The sequence below is a fragment of the Uloborus diversus genome, chromosome 7 (genome assembly GCF_026930045.1).
Source record: "Uloborus diversus isolate 005 chromosome 7, Udiv.v.3.1, whole genome shotgun sequence".
Taxonomy (NCBI): domain Eukaryota; kingdom Metazoa; phylum Arthropoda; class Arachnida; order Araneae; family Uloboridae; genus Uloborus; species Uloborus diversus.
Window position 1 is genome coordinate 99,072,390 of NC_072737.1, and position 27,887 is coordinate 99,100,276.

Sequence of the window (27,887 nt, forward strand, 5' to 3'; positions counted from 1 at the left end):
TCGATTGGTCAATACTCTGATATGACAAACAAATAACATGTTGGCATAAGCCTATATTTTTTGGTTCTTGGAGCAATTTCGTAAAAGATAGAATGTATTTTAATTGTTTAAAACTCACCAGTAAATTCAAACTTGTCTGTGAAATTGATTTCCAGTTTTTAAAAGATATAATTACCCAGTGTGCGTAAAACCCTGAGCGTGAGAAACCCCCAAGTGACTAAACACTCGACAAGTCAATCACGTGTTCCGCCCATCGGCGGACGTGACGTCAGACCTCAAGAGTTGAGGATCTTTCTGCTGGTAGCAGTCAAGAATGTAAATTTAAGAAATAGCAACAGTTAAAGGCTTAACTGTGAGTTGCTTTCAGATGCAACAGATGCAAATTTTGATGACGTCATGTCATTGCGTCGGGGTAACAGAGATGGTTTAAATAGAAAGTCGATCAATCAATCGATCTCTTATGATTTGCTTCCGTTCTGCAGACGGTGTGTTTTGATTTGAGCATGTGTGCTCTAATGTATTGATTTATCCACGCAGAGGACGTGGAGGTTTTCAGATATGTAGTAACAAGATTCAATAGCCTGCTAAATGTGCAGGATGTTCTAAAACTGTGCCCTACATGTAACGAAGGAGTTTTTTTAAGGAATATAAATTTGAAGAGTTGATGTCTTTTAAGTATTAGGCCTAACAGGGCCGTAAGTTTCGTCTGGCATATATTAGATTTCAGAGCCGGTCGGAGTGGATGAATCCACTAGATGGTGAGGTAGCCTCTGCTAGTGGAAAGTTCCTGTTTTGCTTGAAGCTGGGCAAATAATTTCCTGTGCTGCTGTTTCTGTGGCATGGGTGTGCCTGGGAATTTATTGACCATGGATTTTGGTCTGCTGTCCACGAGTGGACCTTTTCAACTCGTCTGAACATCCGACAGATGGATGTTGCCTTCGTTGTTTTGTGTGCCAAGTTTAAAGTATGGACTCCCAGTGGTATGATTATTTAAAATAGATTTTCTGGACAGCTACCATCGTTGTGGCATGGCGTAGGGTAAATGTTTAAAAATATTAGGAACGTTTTAGAACTGTTGATAATTTTTAAGTAATTGAATCTTGTGATATTTCTCTGTGATATTTGTTTGTTGGGGGGGGGGGGGTATTATAGTTGAATTGTTTATAGGGGATATGCTTTTTATAAATGTTTGATTGTTTTTGCCTATTTACATTTTACACATGTTTTCGAATAAAATGTTATTTAAATTGAAATTCAGTTTCCATTGCTTCATTTCTCCCGAACTTACCATTCCACATCCGTTGCTCTACCTTTAAAGGCCAACATAACATAACGTTTCGTCGGACTCAGCTCCGTGTGACTTTTACCTGTTCCCAGCAAAAAAACGCTTGCATGGACGCCGCTTTCTTCCGTCAGGAGAAGATAAAGCAGCGCTATAGAAGGCTCATCGAAAAATGGCTTCCAGGAGTGCTTCCAAAAGTTATATGAATACTGGCAGAAGTACATAGTCCCTCAAGGTAACCTTTTGAAGGTGGATGTGCTTTGGTATGAACTATTCTGGGTAAGGTTTTATACAGCTTGTCCCCGAACTTTTGGATCGTACTACATACAATCTTTATAGGTTGTAGCTATGCTTCTCCTTTTTTACTGCTGTATGATGAAAGAGAAAGAACAACAGCCAAAAAAAAAAAAGAAAGAAAGAAAGAAAAGAAAGAAAAAAAGGAAGAAAAACAAAGAGATTGTTTAATAACCAATTGATTTGACTGCTTATTTTTTAATTGAATATTTATTAAGATTTCAGTAATACTATTGTACTAATGTATGGATTTAGGTACAGTAAACATAGTTAAAAAATATTAAATTATGTTGATTAATCATTAAAAAAAAGAATAAAACTATGAAACCATCAACAAATTACGCAATTAAAGTGGAAAGATTACACGTAGACATTTTTTACTCATCAAATTAAACAAAACAGATAAGTAAATCTGTTACTCAGGTAACAGATAAGTTACGATATTAAATCATAATAGGAATATTTTTATACTTATTTAAAATTTATGAATAGAAAAGTTTGCATTTTTCATAAAAGCCATAACAGTGACATAAATTTTCCTGAAAAAAATAGCCATGAAAAGAGCGATGTTTTTAAAACGCAGCTACAATAAACAAACTCAATATTTACACCAAGTTAATAACTGAATACATATACTACTTGATATGATGTTTGCACACATAATATTGAACAATTTGATTGTTTAATCTTTTATGAAGCTTTACAAATAAGTTCAAATTAAATTTTTCAATTTAACAATAATTTTCTGAAATTTAAAAAATTGCATAAAAGAAAATCCTTGAAACTTTTCTATAAAAAACGAAAATAACTTATTCATTGATTTTATATAAATACATAAAAATAGTTACTTACAACAAAAAAAAATCGATCGCTTTTAATGATGCAAAAAAGATGGCGCATTACGAAATATAGGTGAAACAAGTATGAGAAATATGCAAAATGACATTTCTTGACTAAAACAAATAATTGCTAAATATTTAAGAAATGCTTGAAACCTCGAGAGGGGGTTAGGGTGGGGGAGGGGGGGTTAGTCTCTGGTTTTGGAGTAATTCACACTTCGGCCCCAACCTCGGCCTAAATTTTTTAGTAAAGAACCGCTAAAACCAACGCCTCGGAAGAGTTTCTGAAGAGCCCTTCCAAAGGAAAAATTCAAAATTCCCTTCGATTTCCAAATTATGCCACCATTCAAAACGTCTTTAATCAATTTCTTACATTAATGCTCTAAATTCCTTCTAAACAATAGATAAAGTTTAAAAAAAAAATCTCTAATTTTATGAATGGTGTTAGTTTTAAACAACTCAGAAGTACAACTAGAGTTTAATTTCAGAAATTGAGGAAGTAGGAGGAGGAGCACGCAAGTGTTCTCGGAAATTCAAAAAATAGTCGTAAAAAATAGAGTTCAAAATAATCATAAACATTGAACGGAAAACCCTTTCAAAACTTGCACCCAAATTTGTTTTGACGTGCAGTGGCGGATTTAAAGTATAGCAAATGTTGCAATTGCGCGAGAGGCCCCATAACCATAGGGGCACCGTAGGAGTTACAAAACTGCTTATGATAAATGTTTTACAACTTGTGTGATAGAGAAATAGGGCCCCATAATATATTTCGACGGGCCTCAAACTTGCAACTCCGCCGAAGCGATACAGAAAAGACTGCATTACTGCGATTTATATTACAAATATCGAAAAATTAAAAATTACTTCGGCTCAACGGGAATCTAAAAAAATGACACAAAAACCGGTTTTGCCATCTCATATTTGTTTCCATGGTCTCCAATTCGGCAATATATCACCAAATGATAGCCATTCTGAGACGCTATATTAGTTTTGCATTGAAATGAGTAATTAATAGCCACAAAAAATGAGTAAAGAGGCTTTTCAGAATACCCGATTGAAAACAAAAAGGAAAGTGCACAACTGGAACGTACGCACACAACTCATATGCGAAAATTTATCCTTCTACAGCTTAGCATTTTTGAGTTATGACTTATGAGAGATATATACGTACATCCAGCTGCTAGAAAAAAAGAAACAAAGCAATAATTAACTTGTTTAGTACCTGAATGCAGCATAAAAAACTCTTTCATAGGGGACTAAAATAGAAAGTCATACTGAAATTTAAGTAAATAATTTTATATAAAAAATATAACTCCCTTTACTTTGTATTAAAAAGTAAAACATCAAAGGTCTATTTTTTTTTTCGAAAACATCGGCCAATTCCATCGGCTTTTCGATGTTTTTTAAGGTCGATGGGCCGATGTTTCCTGCAAGTTAGCATCGGCCGCCGATGCCGATGGCTAAATTGTTGAACCATCGGCGCCGATGCATCGGCCGAGTCCTACAGGATAGTATCAGGAGAGTTACTAAATTTTAGCGGAAAATGTTCCTGGTTTTTACAAGATATGTTACTGACAGGAATTTGGCACATCAGCCGCCCATTATTATCCAGGAACGTTTCTAAATCGTTTTTACAGTGTACAGGATCAATTTTATGATCATTTGATAAGCTATTTGCATATGCATTGATTTCATTCTTGAATCAATCACTTACTAAAGAAATTGCACTTTTACAAGATCTAAAAGATTTCAACTTAACACTCATAAAAAAAAGATTGGGTATAACATGTTTTGCTATGATTTCCGTACTTCTTAGTTATACAGCTTTTTTTTTTTGCATAAATGAATATTTCATAATAATATTTATACATCCCAGTTTTAATGCAGCAGTGAAGTGCAATTTTTCTCACGTTAAAAATGTGGCATAAAAAGGTAATTACATTTCAAAATTTGTGTTAATTCCTTAAAACAATAAAACATAAACAAATTTTATAAAATCTATCTATGCAAGGTTTTTACTTTCATTCATACTCATTAATTAGAGATAATATTAGTTGTAAACGTATAAACATACATTTAAGATAAAACTATGCGAGAAATTATTTTGAAAACATACAAAAAAAATCTTATTCACCAGGGTTTAGATTAGATGACATGTAGCAAAAAATAAATGCAATACGTGTAAAGGCAAGAGTTTTTAAAGAATCACTGAAACGCAAATCCTTCAAGAGATTTCGATTTTCTTTTGACAAAATCTTTTTTCAGTCATTCACTATTCTCTCATGAAAATATAAAAGAAAACCAAAAGCTTTTTTTTGTGTAAAACTTAGTTGTACTTTTGATATCATTGTACTTATTCTGCTAAAATACGATTTTGAGGTGGTAATGTGCTTCGCTTGATTGCCTAACATTGACAGATGATAGGAAAACTGATGAATGACCAATTGTAAGGATTTGGGAAGACATTACAAAGAAGGTCTGAAAGGTTCTTGTCGCCCACAGGGTACTAATTGTACTAAACACTTAAGATAGGGCACGATTTATGTCTCGTTTGCAAAGAGGGATGAGTGGGGACAAGCACTGAATAGTCATTTAAAGAAAGAAGTCGTTTTCTATGTTACTATTGGACTATGTTATCTTTTCATACATTAGTAAAAGGGCAGCTTAAATTTTTTCGCTTATAGAAAGTCAAGATTACACGATTACAAGGGGGAAATTACGGATTATTTTACTTAGATTACAGTTACGATTACGCATGAAAATCCTGATTATGATTACAATTATGGGAGTATCCCATCAACAGATTATGATTATGATTACACAAAAACATAGTCAATTATTCAGATTACGATTGCGTAAATTAATAATCGTAATTTTATCGCACGAATCGTAAAATTTGCTCCTATAGGAGCAACTGCGAATTTCAAATACAAATACAAATACAAAAGTGACGACCAGCAACAGGCTCTGGGCCCAGCTAGACTGGTCCTAGTCAATTTACAATCCCCAGTGAAGATCAATGGCCCTCTTAAAACTGTCTACTCCTTTGCTCATTACCACCTCTTCCGGTAAGCTGTTCCAAGGTTCCACTACCCTGCTAAAATAATAATTTTTCCTAATATCCATGTTAGCCTGAGATTTAAATAGCTTAAAACAATGACCCCTTGTCCTGTTTTCAGTGCTAAACTTTAGCCCCGTAACATCTTTCGTTTTAATAAATTTAAACAGCTGAATCATGTCCCCTCGGTCTCTTCTTTGCTCAAGACTGTACATTTTTAGCCTTCTAAGCCTGGAATCATAATCTAAGTGGGAAAGTCCACTTATTAGCCTTGTAGCCCGCCTTTGAACCCTTTCCAATACATTAATGTCTTTCTTAAGATAAGGAGACCAAAACTGAACAGCATACTCCAAATGGGGTCTTACCAAACTTCTATATAAGGGCAGAAGAACTTCTTTAGATTTATTTGAAATAGATCTATTGATTAACCCAAGCATCTTATTGGCTTTGTTGCTAGCAATGCTGCACTGTTGGCTAAACTTTAAATCCTGACTTATTAGGACCCCCAGATCAGTAACTTTGTCTGCCTGACTAATGACTGAACCTTGCAAATAATAACTTGTACACTTATTTCCATGCCCTAAATGTAGCACTTGACATTTCCCAACATTAACAGCCATACCCCATTTATCAGCCCACTCCGTAATATGATCTAGATCCTCTTGCAGCTGATTTGCTTGTTCTTCATTTTCTAAAGTCCCCATAACTTTGACATCATCAGCAAAACAATTCATGTTCCCAGGAATATTTTTGTGAATATCGTTCATAAAGACAATGAACAAAACAGGCCCTAACACTGATCCTTGAGGAACCCCGCTTAAGACCTCACTCCAATTAGAATAATTTCCCCTTACAACTACTCTTTGTTTCCTTCCGGTCAGCCAATTTTTTACCCAAATGAAAGTTTTCCCTCCTATTCCTATATCAGCTAATTTGCTAAGTAGAGCAACATGCGGTACCTTATCGAAAGCTTTTTGAAAATCAATGTAAACAACATCTACAGGCTTCTTATTGTCCAAAGCCATGGTAACTTTGTCATAGAAATGTAATAAATTAGTTGCACAAGATTTACCTTTCCTAAAACGGTACTGAAAACTAGTCAATAGATTATTAGTCTCTAGAAAATTTACTATCTTAATTTTCATCAATGTTTCAAAAATTTTGCAAACCACCAAAGTTAGACTCACAGGTCTATAATTTCCCGCACTCCCTTTAGACCCTTTCTTGAAGAGCGGTGTAATGTTAGCCAGCTTCCTGTCCTCTGGCACTGTCCCCGAATTATAAGAAGCATTGAAAATGTTTGCGATTACATCTGCTAATTCCTCTGCACATTCAACTAAAATTTTCGGATAAATATTATCTGGCCCCGGAGCCTTAGTCTCTTTAATTTTTTTCATATGAAGTAAAACGTCATCCCTGGAAAATACAAAGTCCTCAAGCTGTACTATAGCTTGTGTCTTGTTGGTGTCAACTGTTGAGATACAGTTATCGTTAAAAACACTCGAAAAAAAGTTATTAAGAACATTAGCAATATCACTATCGTCCTGAATTAAAATTCCGTGCTCATCAACCAGTGGCCCAATATGACTATTTCGAACTTTCCCCGAATTAGCGTATGCAAAAAACCTCTTGGGATTCCTGTTTATCTTATCTGCCAGTCTTTGCTCCAACTCTCTTTTCTGAATCCGTACCAAATACTTAAATTTACGCCTTGCCTTACAATATTGGAGCCTATCTGCACTGTGACCTGTTTCTCTAAACCTGTGAAAAGCAGCCTGCTTGTAATTTAGAGCGTCTTTAGTTTCCCTGGAGAACCACATTGGCCAAATTTTAGTGTTGACACCCTTTCTCCTAAAAGGAACATGATCCCTAACCGTATTCGCTAGATTTTCCTTAAACTCTGCCCACTGAAGATTCACATCGCTATTGTCCAATCCAGAAGAAAAAACTGCTTTCAAACTCTGCCGAAGTGCCACAAAGTCAGTATTTCTGAAATTGGGCACAAACCTAAAATTCTCTACTTTGTGCATATCAAATTTAATCCCAAACCTAATACTGTTGTGGTCACTATCTCCAATGTGTTCCCCTACACATAACCCCTGAACAGAGCCTTCCATGTCGCAGAAAACTAGATCTAAAATCGCGTCCTGTCGAGTACCCTGAGTTACAATTTGATCTAAGAAACAGTCACCAATTACTTTCAAAAAATCCTCTTCTCTGCTATTACTATGGTAAAAATTATTCCAATCAATTCCTGGAAAATTAAAATCTCCCATTATGATGACTGACCCCTTGCTAGAAATGTCACTAATAATACTAAACATCTGTTCGTTTTGACCCTGGCTTAAGTTGGTTGGCCTATAAATATTCCCCAAACGTAGTTTTTTGCCCTTATTACTAATCAACTCCATCCAAATCATATCAATCTCATTAGGTTTATCATTAATTACCAATTCATTGCAAATTAAAGTGTCTCTGACATAAAATAAAACCTCACCACCTCTTTTACCTACTCTATCTTGTCTAAACAAACTATACCCAGCAATAGATAATAAATCATCATCACTTTCGGTAGCCCATGTCTCGGTGACTCCAATAATATCCAACCTCTCGTCTATAATTATGCTTTTCAATTCTTCCATCTTGTTCCTAATACTACGAGCATTTGTATAAAAAACCTTAAATAAGCCCATCTTACCTTTATTTAATCCTGCGCGATTATTTGAATCCCAACTGTTAAAATCTTTTCTCTTACTAGCCACCCTATTTCCGTTTCTACTAAAATCCCAATAGTTAGTACCCATTCGAATTCTGGTCCTTAAAGCATGCCCCCCATTCCAACTTAGTTTTTTGATTCTGAATCCTCTAAAACCAAACCACTAACCATTTTGACCCCTGTAGAGCTCAGATGCAGACCATCCCTAGCAATCCAATCGCGTTTACATTTACTCCACACATCAATAAACCTGATACTACGCTTAATGCAAATTTCCTTGAGTAATCTGTTCCAGATAACATTGACAGTTGCTATTGCGGTTGGATGTCTTGAAATTTCTCTTGTGTAATATCCCCTTAAGCCAGAGCTAAGGCAGAAATATGTAAAATACAACGCAGGCAAAGCTAGGTATTTTGCGTGACTGAGCTGGCGGTGTGTTTTATGTATTGCAGTTACCTAGTTGTAGTACACAGATGATGATATATTACCTCACTTACTAAAGCTTTCTCAATAAGCCTAAAAATGGCAACTCATAAAAAGTTTTATGTTTTAATCAAAATACAGACATTGATTCACTATTCCTTTCTTCAAATTAAAAAAATATGTATGTAGAGTATACTTTAAAATCTAGACTGTTCTTTAAAACTATTTTGTATTTTTGCTCATTTGTTAGTGTCAATTAAGCAATTTCAAAAATAATTTTTGTAGGAATCTGAAGTTGATTTTTGTGACACAGAAGAATATCAGGCTTCAAATGCTATTCTTGGTGAAGTTGGACTTATTTTGACCAAGTGAATCGAAGTAACAGTTTCAAAAGTAAAAAATAATTTTCAAAGGTAAATTTCTTTTGTTCTTTTAAAATTTACTTTCTATTTTTATTAATCCTGAAGATTAATTGAAGGCAACAGCTCTAATAAGTTGGAAGGCTTCCTGAGTGAAATAATCCAAGAAGAAGTTTTTGCCCACAAGTCTGGAATTTTGTTACATTATTTTTTATATAGTGCATGCTTAGAAATACTTTTTCGTGACAAAGTTATGGTATAAAACTAAATGCTCTGATTTCTGTTTTATGTAGGAAAAATAATGTGTTTTGCCATCATTTAACTTCAAGATATTGCAGTAGAAAGTCTAAAATTCATGCTCACAAAATTCGAAATTTCTGATGCTTTTTCAATCATTATTATTTTATTTATGGAAGGAAAAAAAATATGCAGAATTTGTAACGAAATTCATAATTCTGCTAGGATTCACAGTGGTTGTGCTGGCCATTTTAACTATTTTTAAAACAACCACACATCACTGTAACCTGATTCATTTTGAGCTGTCTCCTCAATTGAGAGCTGCACTATTTAAAGGCACCTCTAGTTTTGATTTGAAATTTCGAAATCCAGTCACTAACAAACATCGAATTTCTCCTATATAGTTTGACAGCATCATTTTCTTATATTGCCATACTTTATTGTCTAGGAAAGTGACAAAGGAGTCATGTAAAAACCTAAATATTCATGAAAGAGAAATAATACATTGAGGGTAACTTCTAAAGCATCTAATGATGTACATCGCCTCTTTTTTTTGTTTTAAAAACGTATAGATGATTGATTTGCATAGCAAGGAAGTCGAGTGGTGTCTACATCAGATTTTTTAAAAATCTTTTTTTGTCTTGCCTTTTCTGTAGCTGCCAACTCTCCCGATTTGTTTGGGAGACTTTTGATGCCTTCTCTTGAACTCCCTAATTAAGTAAATATCCCCCAAACTTTCATCAAAACAACTAAATTCCCCCTCCCCTCCCGCAATAAAAAGGGGAGTTTTTCAGTAATTAGTATTTTGGGGAGAGTCCTTACTTTGAAATGAACACGATCATAAGAGAGAATCCTTTTTATACACAAGTATGAAAATTGTATGCATCCAATCATTTTTAATACACGTTTATTTCATTTCCCTACTTTTTAAGACATTTTACCATCAAAAATGTGCAGAAAAACGTTTCTGATTTTTCTCTGAAATTCCTAAATTTTTCGCTTGCTGCAAGGAATGTTCGTTGTCACTTATGAGCGAAAAGAAACTTATGCCTCTTTTGAACCAATTTTATTCGAGTCTAAAATTTGTATTTTTTTAATTCAGAAAAGTAAAACTAGTAGTCTCAATTTCTGAATTTCGGATTCTGCTGGATGTCAGAGCCCTGAATTTCGGGTCCTAGTCAATCTCAATTTCAGAAATCCCTACTTATATTTTAAAAATCGCTTTTACACTTGGTACTTTTTTTCACTAAATTTATTCCTGTTTTCTACTAATTTTCCTATCTTTAGTTAATTCTGAGTTCCCTAATTTTTTGCGTGATTTTCCCTAATTTTCTGCGCAAGTCTTCCTAATTTTCAGTTTTGGTAGCTATGCTTTCATAAAAGTTCATGAACTCTTTGACTTGTAACGGTTTCTAATTTTGAAATTTAAAAAAGTTTTTGTTTTAAGTTGACAGATGTCAGCTTTATACTGATTCAGTGCTTTAGCTTATTACTAGCATTGCTTGTTTGTAATCAAAACTCGACCAATTATGTGTAGATTCTTTCCCACAGAGATCTTATGGTCTCTCACTATTTCTATGTCTTTACGTTCAGCCTATTAACGTTATTCTAGATGCATAGCCCCAAAATATCCTTCCAGTCAGCCAATTTCTAACACATATTCAAGTTTTCCCTCCTGTTCCATTATCAGCCAGTTTGCTGGGAAGCAAACTGGCAAATCTTACCAAAAGTTTTTGAAAGTCATCATGAACTACATCTATGCTCTTTTTGCTATCTAAACTCGTGCTGACCTTGTCATAGCACGAATGCGTTGCATGAATGCCTTGAATTGGTAACACGATTTATCGTCCCAACTCCATACTGCTGACTTGTCAACAGACAGTTAGCTTCCAAGAAATTAAGAATCTTGATTAATCGTAAATGCATGATAAAATTAAGATATTGAATTTCTTAATCCATCATGAAAGCAAAGTATTTCTTATAAAAGTTTTATAAAACCTATGGACAAAATTCAAACATGAATTCTATTGCGTAAGTACCATATTTCTTGAACTGTTGGTAATAAATTGCAGTAAAGTAGTACAGCATTGAGATTCTATTTTGGTCATTGACTTCAAAGCTACAGCATGAAGCATCAAAAATCTCCACAATCATAGGGATAGCAGAGTTCCGGTCGAAAATTAGATTTCTAATGCAAGACCCTCAACACTGTTATCTGAAATTAAAATAATAGTTCAAAGAAAAGCAACAATCAAGGTATAACAAAAAGCGTCACATAGTAAGTACCTAGTCATTCACTTCAAAGCTTTATTTGGTGTTGTACGTACAAGTCCATTTGTCAGATGAAAATTGCTGAAAGCAGAGGAATTTTTATGGCAATAAAGATGACAGTTAAAAATCAATGATAGAAGTTGACTTACATGTATATATATCATGAAGGTTTATGCTTGCTGGTAAGAAAAAATTCATAAGAATTGAAAATGAAGGATGCACATTAAAGAGACAGTAACAACATTGGATACTGCCGATACCTATAAATAAATCCCTATCTAAGCTTAAGAAAGAAAGAAAAAAGAAAACTGGTTCATCTCTGATATTCATGTTTTTGTAGGTCATGGTGTAGTTTTCGGTTCTGATGAATGTTGAAGCTATAATGATCAAATTCTCTTAAAATTTTCCTCACTTGTATGGAATTGTAGAAATCTCTGTTTTAAGGAACGCTTTAATAAGCAGTTTGTTAAAATAAATTTAAAAAGTTAATTTCAAATATTTATTTTTCCTTTTGACTTTAATTCTGCCATTTAAGAACTAAAAATACTTCGTCAGACTTGAAAACTGAATCGTGTCTAAAGGAACATATCTCTTAGTAAGACCTGCTGGACATAAATATGGCTAATTAACAGAATTATAATAGTAATAACCATGATAGAAACGTTCTAATTAAGTTTTGATATGTTTTTATTGTTTAATTTTCAGGGGGTTTCCACCAGTCTTGCATAATATAGACAAACGCACTCTGTAGAATTTTTTTTCAACTGCTAACTTTAATTTAAAAAAAAAAAATTTTTTAAGGGAATTTAAAAATTACCCAGTTATTTCTATTGAAGCCTTTCTCCAAAAGCCTTTTAAAGCACATGTGTGAAAAAAATAATGGTTTCTGCAGTTTTCTTCAGTTGGTGAAAGATAAGCAAACTATATGTTATTGCAAAAAAAAAAAAAAATAAAATAAAAATAAAAAAATAAATAAATAAATAAATAAATAAAATAAATAAATGATTTAAAGTGCTTTTTTTTTTTTATCTCTTTCACATTTGAATACAAATTTAATTCTTTATTCAAGGGTGAGTTAGGCAAAATAATTATTTGCAGAAAATTTTCCACTTAGGATTTGTGTTCGCAGAAAGCTCTTCATTTTATCTAAGTCTGGTTTCCACCAGAGCAAGATTGCACCCTAAATGTTGCAAAGACCCCCCCCCCCACAAAAGCAAGAGCCCCCATAAAAGTTAAAAATACCCCTCAAAACACCCCTTTAAAAATTTCAATGATGCAGTCTGGGCCATTCCCCCCCCCCCCTCCCAGGTTGACATTGACACCCCTGTAATTTTCCATTTCAACATGCAAGAAAAGTAATTAGCTTCAATAAGGAATGTTTGCTTTTCGATATTTATTTACAATAGCTCTTTTCAAATTTTGTCGGTGCATATTTTCTACATAAATTGGTACTTATTGAAAAATTGCAGACCTGAATAGTTTTTTTTTTTTTTTATGTATTTCTCTTCATTTTTTAGAAATATTGAAACATTTTTTTTTTTTGTTAAAGTTATTTTAAACTATGATTTTCTCTGAAGTGAAATTTAAGCAAAGGCTACAAGCTAATCTCTAAATTATTTTAAAAGTTTTGTGCTACGATTCAAACATTGCAAGTAAGTCTACTCAAAAGGTTTCATTAACTATCTATATGTTTTTTAATGGTTAGTTCGCATGCATGAGTTAATTGGTTTCACATTTTTTAGCATTCTAAATCCTAAATACAGTTGGAATCTTGGTTATTTTGCCCTGGGATTTCAATACATATGTTTCATGATATGACATTTCTTTCAGAATAGGGATTTGGAACAGTGGATGTGTGCCAATTTTTTTCAAACTGCTCTTAATTTTATGGATCTTGTGGTCACATAAGTTAGTATTAAAACGAAGTCTGTATACAAATCTTTTCTTTTTAAACTTTAAGGGGTTTTATAGGTTGGATAACTTTTCTGTAAAATCAGTATTCCCCCCCAATATCCATTAAATCCAAAATAATAATGATAATTCATCAATATTCTTTTTAATCCACTTGACAATTTGTTTAAAAGTTTATTTTTTCTTGAATTTTTTAATTTTTTGTTATTCTCTGAGGCATCATGTTTAGTAGAATTTTGTTAACATTTTGAAACCGATTTTTGTAAAAGAAATTCATGTTGAAATTCAAATTTTGACAATTTTTTTATGTATATATGTTCTAACAGTAATAGAATTAAATCATAATTTTACAGAAAATTAATACTAAATTATGCATAATAAGTTTGATTCAAGTGCAAGGTTTTTGTCAAGATGTTCCTTTTTTATGTCCTTGCTGTTAACTTGAGTTGTTTTTGTAAATTTGGTATGTTGTATGCTGCATATCATGTACTATTTTAATGTACTAGTATTATGGTGCAACTTTTTGTGCAAATAAGCCTAATTTTTTATATTGTTGAAATTATTCATTGACTTTTCAATTTTTATAAGTCCCATTCTGATAAATTTTGTAATGCAGATATGCATTTGAGTTGAATTCAATCTTATAGCATTGAAAACATTATCAGTTATTCTTTTTTCACTTATTATTTGATTTAAAATTATAGCAAACTTTATTACGAATTGTATAATTTATTACAAAAGTTTTTCTTGGGAAGAATCGATAATATGGATGTTTAAAAATATATTTATTTATTTTTGTTCGGATTGATTTACGATAAACGATTCTCAAAAATTTTCTTTCATGGTTTTTCTTAGAATTTAAGGAGAAGCATTTAATTTCAATGGAAAATCATATGTTTTGAAGTTGCTGTTTAGTTTTATTCTTCAAATAACTCCATTTAAATATTGACGTCTACATGCTTTTAATTTATATATTAGATGCAAAATATTGCCAAAAAGTTTTTCAATAGTAACATTTATTTAATGTTTCCACAATTTGTGTTTGAACTTTATTTTTCTTTGATGTTTTCTGTTTTGATTCTGTGCACCAAATTTTTAGAATCTGAATAATCTAGTTTTATACATATTATCGGTGCAATTGCTTGCTTAATTGTGCAAAACTGCAATAATTTTAGAATCATAAAATAAGTTTCTAGCCAAAATGGAAGTTTTCTTCCAGTATCATAAATTTGTGGGCTCCTGCTGTTACACAATAATTTTTTGTGACTGTTGCCATGGTAACAAGCTGGTGCATTTGAACTTGGGAGGAAACGGCCTGTTCTCTGTTCCAGCACACTTCTCATACAAATGTTGCTTCTGCTTCATTTCCATCCAAGATACATGGCGAATTTGTTTTTGGATTCTGAAGAAACCAAGTTCTGTATCTGGATCAAATGGATGCTATAAGGTTTACTTTAATTGAAGTACTCTGCAGGTACCAAAATTGATCTCAATTTGCTTCCAAGAGATCTGTAATATTCTACACATTTTGTAGGGTTGTTTTTGCTGGTTTTGAATTACATTTGCTAGCAAACCTGGAAACTTGAGCAGTCAGGTAATTTTTTTTACTGTTAAAATTCAAGGAATTTAATGAAGAATCAGAAAGTTTAGGTTTGCAATTCATATACAGTGCAGAACCTTTTATCCAGGAACCAACAAAACGGGAAACCAGAAAACCGGCAACCTTTTGCCGATTTTCCCACCATTTTTTAAAAATACGCATTTTTGGCAATTTTTGAAAAACTAAGCATTTTTTTTGCAATACCTAAAAGAAAATGAGTGGTTTCTTAATAAATACCATATTACTCATCTATAACTCGGGAAGACGTTTACAAAAATGAACTTCAAAGGGTTGTCTTTAACGCAGGGAAAAATTTCCGGAATATTTTCTTAAACTAAAAAGTACACACGTAAGTCTGAAATTTTTGTGTTTTATTCCAACTGAAAACTAAAGAAATGAATATTGTCATATTATAATGCAATATTTTTTTAATGGCCTTTAATTAAAACCGTTTAGAGCGGAAGTAATGTCACAAAAGCGCGTAAAACGCCGCGTTTCTCGAATTTTCCGGATAGTTGATGGTGGAATCTAGAAATCATTAAACACAAGACTGTAATAAGGCTGCAGAATCTCATAAGTTAAATTTCAATTGGTATTAACTTAATGGGGCAAAAGCAATAGTTATCTATAAACGCTAACACCAAACCTTTACAAAAAAGTGAAAAACAAAACTGCATTCATGAAAACAAATTCTCTCATACACTATAGTAGAAGAATCGCACATTTACATTCACAAACTTGTTTCTTGCCCTTCCTTTCATTCTCTTTCATTTTAAAACATCGAAAGTTGGTGTTTTTCTTTCCTTTTCAAAATGAATGTGAGGGTCTCAGGTCTTATTAAATAACTTAAGATTTTTGGTGTTTAAATTGTTCTCTCACTAATAGTTTTTAATGTTTCGATATTGATAAGCATTTCTGAATTGTTTTTTTCTTATTTTAATACCTATTACTATTTGTTTTAGTAATTTAGGTTTTATAAACAATCGGCCAAAAGGCTCTTTTTAAAGATCCAGAAAACCGGAAAATTCAGATATCCGGGATAGCTATGGTCCCGAACTTCCTGTATAATTGGTTCTCTGCTGTACAACAGTCGAGTCTTAGTGAATGCTTTTACCTTCAAAAGTGGGGCATTTCTGCCTGTAAACAAAAGTAGAATATGCAAAGCTGCAATATTTTTCACAGAATTTGTGAGACCTTAATTTCAAGGTAATTCCTATAGAAAAATATTAAAATGTCTTGAATTTTGTTGAGTTTGTAGAAAAAAGCCCTTTTTTTTATATTGAAATACAACTTTTGCTGTAAATTCAGTCGCAAAATCAAGGAAGAATAATAATAATGAAATAAAACAATTGATGTCATTTCACAAAAGTTTGATACTTGCACGAAGATGCAGCACTATTTTTATTTTTAATTTTTATACATAAGTTTTTGTGTGTTAGAAATGCAGTAGTTTTAGCTCATTAATATGTATCCTGCTTTTGTATGTATGTGGGTTAGAGGCATTATTGTAATACATTATAACCAATCAAGGTGCAAACTTTTGGCACCTGCTTTTGGTTTACCACATTTCTTAATTTGTTTTAAAATGAAATTGCAGAAAGCATAACAAGTCAAAATACAAAGTTATCTGTCCAAAAAAAATGCCAATTTTCCCAAATGGCATTGATATAAAAACTTCTAGCTTAAATAAAATGAAATATTGGACACATGAATGTAAACTTAGTAAGTACAGTTTTTCCTTTTAACTATTATTATATGTATGCATGTGTTAAGATCATCAATAAAAATATTGAAGCTAAGTTCTATATGAAGAAAATGTATATTTTGGATCGAATTTTTCGTAGATATTCTGTCTGAACATTTTGCCTTCAGAGAATAATTAAATTCTTCCAAATTTATTTTCAAGGGGAAATAGGTGTAATGGTGTAAACTTATAGAGATTTTTAATTCTAACTTATTTCCTACATTAAGTTTAAAATTTTCACCAGAGCTTTATACTGAGTGTTATTCTATTGTTTGTGATCTGCTTGTTTTAAATTGGTACCAATTCCTTTGACTTATTTTTTAAGGGTTTCGCTGGTTCTTGTGTTCAAAGAGCATTTAAAAGATCGGTCTTTAGCAAACATAGCTACTGCACATTTGGATTCTACAATGAAGTCCAAAGTAAAGTATTGTTAGATGATAAATGTTGATTTTATGTATTATAAAAATGTTTTTTTATGAATCATTCTATATCCAGTGTTATAATATAGTTAATTTAAATGAACATGTTTCTGTACAAAGAAGATACGTTGTTTGATGGATCAACTCCCAGGCATATTGTTTAGAGAGCAAGACAGAGAACTTGCTGAAGGATAGTGTCACTAGTGTCCCTTCTACTGGTGGCTAGTTAGTAATTGTATTTGCTCTTCTCTTTCAGGATCAAGATTCAAGTTTGAACCTCAAGAATGTTCTCCTTATTGGCGAAAGTTGCTTCGACAATCTGGGATTGGAGTGCCTTTGCTGGTCATAAAGTGAAAATAAAGGACACATCTGAAACCGTTGTAACTCCTTTGAAACAGAAAGTAATCAGAGGGACAGTGACCAATATAAACTCTTTAGAATCTTATGGCCTTATAAATAAATGTGTTTACTTCAGTTTTGACACAGTTTATGGTGATGTAAAACTTTCAATCGGTGATCTCGTTCTAGTCCGTGCCAAAAGGGAAGAGCTTCATCATTCTTGGCATGCTTATTATGTTGAATTATTGCCTAAGAAAAAACCTAAACCAAATCCTTTGACATCTAATAATAAAAACTGTGCTGTTCCTAAACAAACTATGGAGCGTGTCGATACTATTGAACAAATTGTTGCCGAGTGTAATGGACACTATGGCAAATTGAAAGATGGAGATAAATTTAGCGTTGAGGATGGAGAGATTGATTTTGTTCCTGTTGTTGGTGATGTTTTAGTTGTGTCAATCAGTTATTATGATGGAGGGCGCAAAGTGACATCATGGAAACCAAAAGAAGTCAAATGCATTGATGGTGAAGTAACAGCTTGTGAAAATGATTGTGGTGTAATCAATAATGAGGTAATGTTCTTTCGAGCTTCTTGCCGCCGTAAAGTCAAATTATATGTTGGACAAAAAGTATCTGCAATGATTGCATCAAGTGAACAAGGACTCTTTAAATGGCGTGCATTTTCTTTAAGTTCCTCTATTGAAGAATCAGATATAAGTTATGAGACTGTATTACGAAAGCCTGAGCTAAGTAAAATGGAAGGCATCATTATTACAGAACCTTTGAATTTCGAAAACGTTTATTTAGGGCAACATAATTGTATTGAAGTTGCCTTGCAGAATAATTTACTGAAGGATTTATCGGTTTGTGATTGTTACTTTCAAAAGAAAAATAGCATATTTTACCTCAGTAAAAATAGCAATTCTGTTATAATTCCTAAGAGCTCATGCAAGATATTATCTATTCATTGTAAAACTGAAGCTATTGGACAGCATGAAGACTCTTTGTTGATAGAATTTTCGGATTTCATTATTAAGCGTACTGTGACTGCCAATGTGGTAGATCCTTTACAGCACATATTAAAACCAACTGCGCCCTTTTCTTACAAAAATAAATATGACAGCAAACCTTTGGACTGTGAAAACTTAATAATTATACCTGGGAGGAAGCCTTACAAACCTGTAAGTTGTTTTCTCAATAAACTTCCTCCTTGCAACATCCCTCGGAATTTACTGAAGGCTGTTCAAAACCGGGAAGACCTTAACCTCCACGTACCTTGGCTCTTTCAGAGTTTAACTATGAGGAACTATGTATCAAAATTTAAAGCTCTTCTTCACTTAGAGGAAATACAAGTTCGTTTTGATATGAAGAAGTTTGATTTGTCTGAAGCAATTCTTCTGAAGAAAGGGGAATACATGAGTCTTGAAGTTAATGGCCTGGCAGAAGGCCGTCCATCTCTAATCATTGGTGATAAGGCAATACTTGTGCCTCCTTATAATGCATCAAGTTTTGCATTTGAAGGCTGTATCCATGAAGTTCGATTGAATGAAGTTCTTTTGAAGTTCAGCGATTCCTTTCATAATAGCTATGATGGAGAATGTTACAATGTTCGTTTTGAACTCAACAGAACTAATTTTCGAAGACTGCATCAATGTGTGCATCATGTTTCTGAAAATCATGAGTATGCAATATTCCCTTCTTTTCTGAAGCTCAAACCACCTCTTAAGGATGTCATTTCTGAGAAGAAGCAAAAATTTCAAGAACCGCCAAAGCGGCAGAAAACGCATGCAAAACAACTCGGTGAAAAATCTATTATTCAGTGGAAAAATACAAAATTGAATTGGAAACAAAAAGAAGCTGTTATGAGAATACTCGAATGTCGTTGTAGACCTTTACCGTACATAATATTTGGACCGCCCGGAACCGGGAAAACTGTAACCTTAGTCGAAGCTGTTCTCCAAGTGTACGAAAACATTTCTGATTCAAAAATTATTATTTGCACTCCTTCTAACAGTGCTGCTGATCTTGTAGCTCAGAGAATTTTGGAAAGCAACAATATTGATGCAAGCGAAATGATTAGACTGAACAGTTACCAACGAAGAGAAGAGACAATACCTGAGTTTATCAAGCCGTATTGCCAAGATAAAGATTCTTTGGATTTTGTGACACAGTATCGTATTGTGATTAGTACATGCTCCACTGCAGGGTCACTTTATACAATTGGGTTATGCAATGATTTTTTCACTCATGTCTTCATAGATGAGGCTGGGCAATTGATGGAACCGGAAAGCGCCATTGCAGTTGGTTTTATTGATTCACAGACTCATGGGCAAGTTATTATGGCTGGAGATCCTCAACAGTTAGGACCTGTTCTACGCTCAAAATATGCCATAACTTATGGTCTTCAAGTGTCATATCTTGAACGCCTCATGAATACTGCTTTGTATGCCAGAAATGAACAAGCATATGGTAAATATGGTGGCTATAATCCAATATTGGTAACTATGTTGGAACAAAGTTATCGCTCTCATCCGAACATTTTGAAGTTTCCTTCTGACATGTTCTATTTCTCAAGAGTAGTTTGCTGTTTCACTGGTGATCAAGCGTTAAGTGAATGGGGTGAACTTCCAACCAAAGGATTTCCGGTCATCTTTCACGGCATCAAAGGTGAGGAATTTCGAGAGGAGAACAGTCCCTCATGGTTTAACCCTACTGAGGTTGTCCAAGTCACCAAATACTTGCAGAAGCTGTATGACTTTGGGCTGACTCCAGATGATGTTGGAATCATTGCCCCTTACAAAAAGCAAGTAGAAAAAATGCGCTTACTTCTCACTGCTCTCAACTTGGAATTTTGCAAGATTGGATCTGTTGAAGAATTTCAAGGGCAAGAACGACGAGCCATCATCATATCGACTGTTAGGTCATCAGACCAATTTGTTAACTGTGATATACTTTATAACTTAGGGTTTATTAGCAACCCAAAGAGGCTAAATGTTGCTATTACTCGGTCACAAGAATTGCTGATTGTTGTCGGTAATCCATATGTTTTGTCGCATGACTTATATTGGCATTCGTTTATACGATATTGTGTGGTAAATGGATGTTATACTGGATGCGAATTACCATTGTCTTTTGTACAGAGTAAAGACTCCAGTTGAGTGTAAAACTGTTGCATTTTATTTTTGCTGACGTACCCTATGTTTTAAGGAAAAATCGGCATTCTTAAAAATCTTAAGTGAATTATTTTGTTTCATATTTTTTTCTAAAGAGGAATTGTTTTGTAAATAACTAGTAAAACTGTACTTATTCTGCATTTTTTCCTTCTGTACATACACTATGCTATTTTATATTTTAATAATCAAAACTTGTACATACATATCTTGAAAGGTACCTAATTGTCTAACGAATCATTGGGTAATTTATTTTTGATGTATAACAAATAGAGTTAAGGGAAAAAAGAAGGAAACTGTCTAGTATACTATACTGCAAGAATAACAAAGACTATTTGTCTGCAAATGCTCTAACTTGAAGTTGTAATTTATCATTTATGTTCGAAATAAGAGACAATTATGTACAATACTCAAGCTGCTAATATTTTAGTTTTCATGATATATGATTACTATTCTTTTCAAACTAAAAGCTGTTTCCCAGTATATATGATATGCCCAGTAACTGGCAATAAGTTTGTATTTTGCTGCTACTTGAAATAGTTTCATTACACATTGCAATATTTCTGCATTTAAAAATATGATTTGAAATGTGTTTTTCTTTCATTAATGTAATGTATTGTTTATAATTTTAAATGCATATTTAAACCTTTAACACAATCTGGTTTCTTAACTGCATTTCTTTAAGCTTACTTTGTTAAGCTGTTCGAGGGGAATTGTTTTCAGTTTGTTGAAATATGGATTTTATTTTAACAAAAATATTCTTTATCATGTAAAAGTAGGAGTAATTGTATTGCAGTTACTTGCCAAAATTGCAGTTGCTTTCATCATAAAAACTCATGCCGGTTTCCCCAATTAGTTTATAAAATTAATACCCAGGTTGTAGTTGTGTACCAGAGCAAAGTGTCTTGATTTTTCTTCTGCCATTTTTGAAAAGCTAATATTTAATCATGATGCAAAAATAAATTAGGAAGAAGCTTTAAAATATACTGCATAGTTTGTCCTTTAAAGCAATCCATTTTCAACCTTAAATAGAAAAAAAATATATTTTTTTTTCATTTAAGAAACTGTTGTAGTGTCATTACAAAACACAGCATACTCGTGTATGTATATATGTATGTGTTTTTTTGTGCACATACTTATTATCATGAATCTCTGAAGTGTATGCATACTTCTTGGAGAGGTAGCTGAATATTAGACAAATCAGGTTTGAATAACAATGTATTGGTGGAAATGTGACCATCACACTCTAGGGTACTAAAAAGTTGTAGAACCAATAAAACTTGGCAGTTGGCGATCACCCAAACAGAGTAGAATGCAAGTTTTTTGTAATCTCACTTAGCATATGAAATGGGCTTCTCTAATGTGCAAGTCACTGTTTGCTTCTAAAAAGGAAAAAAAAGGACCTGATAAATTGAAAGATTTCATCTGTGCCACAACATCTTTATGTAATTGACACTTGTGCTAGTAATATAGCCATCCCAGAAGTCTTTACATGCTTAAGTGACTCATTTTGTGTGATAGTACATAAAGGGTTATTGATCAAGAGCAAAACTTCTGAGTGCATAACCTATGAATATTTTAAAGAAATTATGTGTATCTTACATACTGTAGTGGAGTCTACCATTATCGTACTCAGAATTCAGTGTCCCCCCCTCATAAGAATTTAAATTTTTTTAAAAAGCATGTTATTTTTTCAGAGCGTTCGCCCTCATACCGCTTACGTCCCCCCCCGACCCTGTCGCTGTTGGGGTTACGGGGGGGGCGGGGGTTGCTATGTACGCCCCTGGGTTCTTTGAATATTATGTATGAAAATTGCCCTAATACCGTCCACAATTCTGCTAGTACTTACAGTCTTTTAATGAAAATTTTCATAATTTCTCGGTAAACCTGAACTTCTAGCTCTGAAATTGTCACCTGAATCTCAACCTTGAGCTGTAGAAGTGATCATGACTTTTCGGCATACACACAAGATTTCAAATATCCATACTAAAAGAAATTGCATGGTATCAAATCACAAGATCTAGGCAGCCAATTAACTTGACTATTGTGAGAAATCATTTTTTGTCATTAAATACTCCATATGCTTCATTATTAGGATTGAATGAAAATCGTGCAGCATCCACTGCTGCTAACTTATGCGAACCGAAATTTAGGACTTTTAGAGGTTATGCTCTTTGTCGGCACTCCTTATTGTAACTTGCAATTTCTGATTGACTTTTCTCAAAAGCTTTAGCTTACACTAATATAAAACCAATTCATGAAATATGTAAATCATTATATTTCATTCACATATTTACTTGAATTGCTGTTTTAGCGTGTTTTAAGTATACACTATTGTATTTATCAATATTTTTTGAAAGGAATACAAGTGTATACAGTTCACCATAGTTGCCCTTAATTTTTTGATAGAGATGCTTAAGAAATTTGTACCCTTATGAATTGGTCCAAAATATTACTTTTGCAAACTGATATTTAACTTCTGCTTTGATGACTCCTGCTTTTGTAGTCATGTGATGATTAAAAGTAGGTGCTACTCCTGAAAAAGACTGATAAAACTTGCCCCGATTTTGATTTATGGGTGAAACTTCGAATTTTTTCAAGCAGCTTTTTATTTTCCTCAATTTTACTTGTCAGCAGGACTAAAAGCTATTTCAAACCACCTTTTTTTCTCTTGTTAAATTTTACTTTTGAATCGGTAATACTATATATTATTGAAACAATTTTGTCTAAAGAAGTTTTAATTTTGCCTAATACAACACTTCTTTCAAACAAATGCTAAACGTTTTTTTGTGAACTTAATTTTGGGCAGCAGTATAGATTATATTGCATGTGAAGTGATTTATCCTTTTTTCTCAAAATCTCACTATGTGATTAAAAAACAAATATTTGTTAATAAAAATTTGTTCTGAATTTTTGTAATTTCAAAATTGTGCTTCCTATTAAAAATACTTGCATACATCAAGCAATCAAATTTTTTTGAGACATGTCGTTATAAGTAATGTAAGGAATTTATATTTGCTCATTTAAAAAAATCCCATTTGGGACCTGAACTTTAGAAACAGTTTTCATTGAAAGATCTGTTACCTTGTAAATTATGCCGACATATTTTTTATTTTGTAAGAAAATATATTAAAGGTCTGAAAATTTGTAATCCTTGTGTGTTATTTGCAGTTGATAAATAAAATTATCAGCATAAAACTAGGGAAATGTGCAAAGGAGACTTGGAATACATTTTAGTTTATTCTACTTATCACCTTGAAAACTACCTATATCCAGGAGTAGAGTTTCCCAAAGTGATCAACACTTGACAACCTAGGGTTGAGGAAGTTTTCAAAGGGGTTGTTAGGGGATCAATGCAGTTTCTATGGTCAATGAAGTTGCAGCTGTCAAAACAGACACCCACAAATTTTAATAAACCTTTCATTTTGCAGAAAAATCAAGACCACAGCTCAAATGTAATTATGCTTGTCAAAAAAAGAAAAAATCTAAATTCGAAATCGTCTATGATGATTGGCCTTGTTGTAGTACTTGAGTGATGATCAACACTGTTGATCATCTGCGTGGACTTAAAAAGCTTTGGGGAAGATGTTATTGTGTGCTATCTAGGCTTGCAATTTGGATTTGCACTGCTTCGCTTTTCCTACTCTGTACCGTAATTTGGTATGAAATTCGACTTCCACAGTACACTTCTGTAATGAGGACCCGTTTATAGGGAGGGCAACCATTCACAACTCAACAACACATTCACACATCGAAAGGACTAATAAGACATGACCGAGTACATCCTTGCCTGAGCCGGGATTTGAACCCAGAATCTCTCCATCCACAGTCAGATTACTCTGACCACTTGACAAGCGGTCAGCTGGGGAAGATGTGTTTTCTGAATATGGATGACGAGTATTTCTGAATGGTGTTAGTTTATGAGGTTTGTCATTTCTTTTTTACTTTGAAAATTACTCTGTATTTAGTAATGACCATATAACCCGCAGCCAAGTGCTCGGTGAGCAACATTCATTGTGTCTTTTCTAAGTTTTATAAGAAAATTTAAAAGTAATTTCAGACCATGTACAAGGTTGCCAACTGCTCCGCATCTTGTGGGGTTGCTCTGCAGAAATTGCGAAACTACAAATCCGCTAAAAAGTTATCTTGCTTCGCATTTCCGGCCGAGCGTTTTCAAGCATGACAGTGTTTAAAGCTGTTTTTTATATTTATGCTAGTGCTTCAGATCATTATCAAAGCTCAGAAACAATTTTAGATAAGTGGTTTTAGTTCTTTGGATTGAATTTTATGCAAAATACTGAGCTGCTATGCTAAATTTCAAAATACTCCTCAAAATCACCACAGATGCTCCTCAAATTGCTTCCCTAAGGTTGGCAACCCTGCAAAGTAATGATTCTCTTCATTGATATCAAATGTGAGACTATATTGACTGCTTAATTAAAATAGTGTATGTGCCGTTTTTGGCTGATGGTCCAAAAAGTTTAGAAATGATTTTCCAAACTTGGTGTCCCCCTTCAAAATTCACTCTTTCAACACTGCAGGTCAAAACTGTAGTAAACCTTTTACCTGTCGATTTCACACCCTGATTGAAATGGTTCATCTTTGAGCTACTGAATGAGTACAGGGTCATTCCATTTCATTTATCAAAGTCTTACCTTTTCATTCCTTCCATGCATGAAATTTCAAGAATTTAAACCTATATTTGCAAATACGTTAAAATTTTAAATGATAATCTAGTAAAAATGTTATGTCACTTCTTTTATTTAGACAAGATTATTTCCCAGTTTGACAATGTCCAAAAGCATTTAAAAAACAATGTTATTAATCTGATATAGTGCATCACAAAAGTTTTAAAAACTAGCAAAATGTTTTAATGAAACAAAAACTATACATCGGAATGCTTTGTATTTTTATTGTATCTAAGCAATTAGATCTAAAATTCAAAAAAATTCGGGACAATTAACTAACCTTTCTGATTTAAATGATTACAATTTCCAATTAAAAATTCTTTTGCCAGCACCATTAACAAATCTGAAGGTCAAAAGTACAACATGTGTAACCCAGTAAAACGTTACAAACGGGAACACTGCCTTACTTATGGGCCCTTGTACATGTAGCCTCTTGTACATTGGAATATCAGGAAATAAGGTGAATCAGTTTGTTTTAAAATCTCATATAAACGAAACAAAAAATGTTGTGTACCGTGATGTTTTTAAAATAAAGGTACCTGCGTAATTTTTCAAACCAAACAAAGTCAAGGTGGGCTGCTAGTTGCTTTAATAAATCAGGGGTGCCCACCTGGGGAGCGAAAGGGGTCATGGCACATACTGTGCCATTGAAATTTTTAGTTGGAGGGGTATTTTTACCTTTTTTCTTGAGGGGGTTGGCTCTTGTTTTTTTTTTTTTTTTTTGGTGGTGGGGGGGGGGTCATCGCGATATTTAGGGTAGTGCGCCCTTGCTCTTAGGGGGGGGGGCATCCCTGCATAAATGCACAAAAAGTGTTATTTTTGTGTTTGTTCTCTGCACAGAATTTTTCAATCTGAGTTATAATTTGTTGCTCAGTTTTTATAGGACATTCCTTTTTAAGATGTTGATTGGAATATTTTCATTAATATATTTCAAGTAGTACCCAAGTAGCATCGTCTATAATGAGCCATATATGTCCACATGGATTCATTAATTTTGCAAGAAAATGTTCTTATCTGAAAAAAATGTAGATGTAGAGGAAATAGCTAGTTATTGGTATGGTTAAGTTTTTTTTTTCCTTCTTAATTTGGATTGTTGTTGAACTGTGCTGTTGCAATTCTTGTTCATTGCAAAAACTGATTTTTACTGTGCTAAAAATTGCACTTTTATAGCTGTGAAATTTTATTTAATTTTAAACTAAGATTTAAGTTGATTTTTTGACATAAATTGGAATACACTGGTTTCACCAGTTTTATCACACTCACTTAGTTATGGTCATTAGAGTATCAAAAAAAAAAGTTGATGTTTCAAGTCGCACACCCTCCATGGGTGCAAGACCTTCCGTCTCAGGACGGATTTCCGTCTTGAACAAAATTTCCGAGACAGAGGTAGGGACGGAAAGAAATTCCATGGCTTTCCTTCAGTTTTTACTTAAAAAAAAAGAAAAATTGAGTGTTTGAAAAATATGCTTTAATATTACTGGATCTTTTCCATAACCACGAATTTACATCGACATTCTCTTGATTTTCCACCATGGGCTTGTTTTGTTTGCAACGTGCTTTTGGACTCACGCCGTTTGACTTTTTTAGGTAGCTCTTTTTTTTTCCAACTCACTGCATTGCATACCGCGGAATTGTTCGCTATTCTCTTGAATTGATGGTCTTTCATTTTCACTTGCTATTTTCGATCATCCTTTCGTTTTTTTTCTCATTAGCGGTTTTTTTTTTTGTTGCAAATTTACGCATAAATGGAAAATTATGTGCGCTCTTAAATTGTCTTAGAGTTGAATCTGAATCACCGGTTGAGTGTGATTGCTGGCGGGATGAAATGATCACGCCACATCAAAGAGCGTCCACCATATCACGTAAAATGGGAACTATCAGGGATTTTGAAGATTTTGAATGAAAATAGGAATTCTGGAAAGAATCGGAGGCAAATTCCAAGCTGGTTTGAAATACCGATGTGCAACTGTTCCTGCATCTTTGGCATGTTTCTGGTAAAATATTCTTCGACTTGAAGAATCATTGAATTCCAATGACTTTCAATCTAACACTCGCTAGAATGGAAATGGGGGGGGGGGGGGGGGAGAGAAAGGAAACACGAAAAATAACGGCAGCACGAGTTTGCGAAAAAACGCTGTCTTGCAAAGAGTGAGTCTGCGAATTTACCCACGATACTGAAGTCTTAATACATTTATATTTTAGAGAATCTAAGAGGGAGGGGGGTGGCTACTCAAGGACTCCAGAACACAAAATCGAAAAACTTATTTTTAAGCTATTTTTAAAGCCAGGAGTGGTTTGGGATTTCTCCTCTGGAAACTCTAAAAAAAAGGTCAAAAATGTTTAGGCTGTCTTTAATGATGTAAAAGTGAGGAGGGGGAGGTTTTAAACTGGAGTCTTAAAAACACTAATCTGGGCAATCTTTAGTGAATTGATGAGAGATGGTTTCGGTGTTCCAACCTAAAAATGTTTTGTAGCTGCATTAATAACTATTTGAGGCTACACTAAAATGACTTAAGCGAAAGGGTATTTGGGACCCT

At 33.4% G+C, this 27,887-nt stretch overlaps 2 protein-coding genes across 3 annotated transcripts in view; both read left to right on the forward strand.

The window, feature by feature from the left end:
• The window catches only part of LOC129226509 (tubulin-specific chaperone A-like), an 89,326-nt gene extending 71,792 nt beyond the window's left edge, over positions 1–17,534 (forward strand). Inside the window, exons 4-5 of one of the 2 annotated variants that reach the window (XM_054861121.1) lie at positions 8,898–9,025; positions 17,410–17,534. In XM_054861121.1, coding sequence (XP_054717096.1) covers positions 8,898–8,984 — 87 coding nt within the window. In that variant the 3' untranslated portion in view covers positions 8,985–9,025; positions 17,410–17,534. Of the gene's footprint in view, positions 1–1,621; positions 2,226–8,897; positions 9,026–17,409 lie in introns of those variants that run through there. The other variant, XM_054861120.1, reaches the window with a different exon arrangement.
• Positions 17,144–23,806, forward strand: LOC129226507 (RNA helicase Mov10l1-like). The gene has a single exon (XM_054861117.1). It carries the CDS (start codon positions 17,438–17,440, stop codon positions 20,648–20,650), a length of 3,213 nt encoding a protein of 1,070 aa, XP_054717092.1. The 5' UTR covers positions 17,144–17,437; the 3' UTR covers positions 20,651–23,806.
• The last annotated feature ends 4,081 nt before the right edge of the window (positions 23,807–27,887 follow it).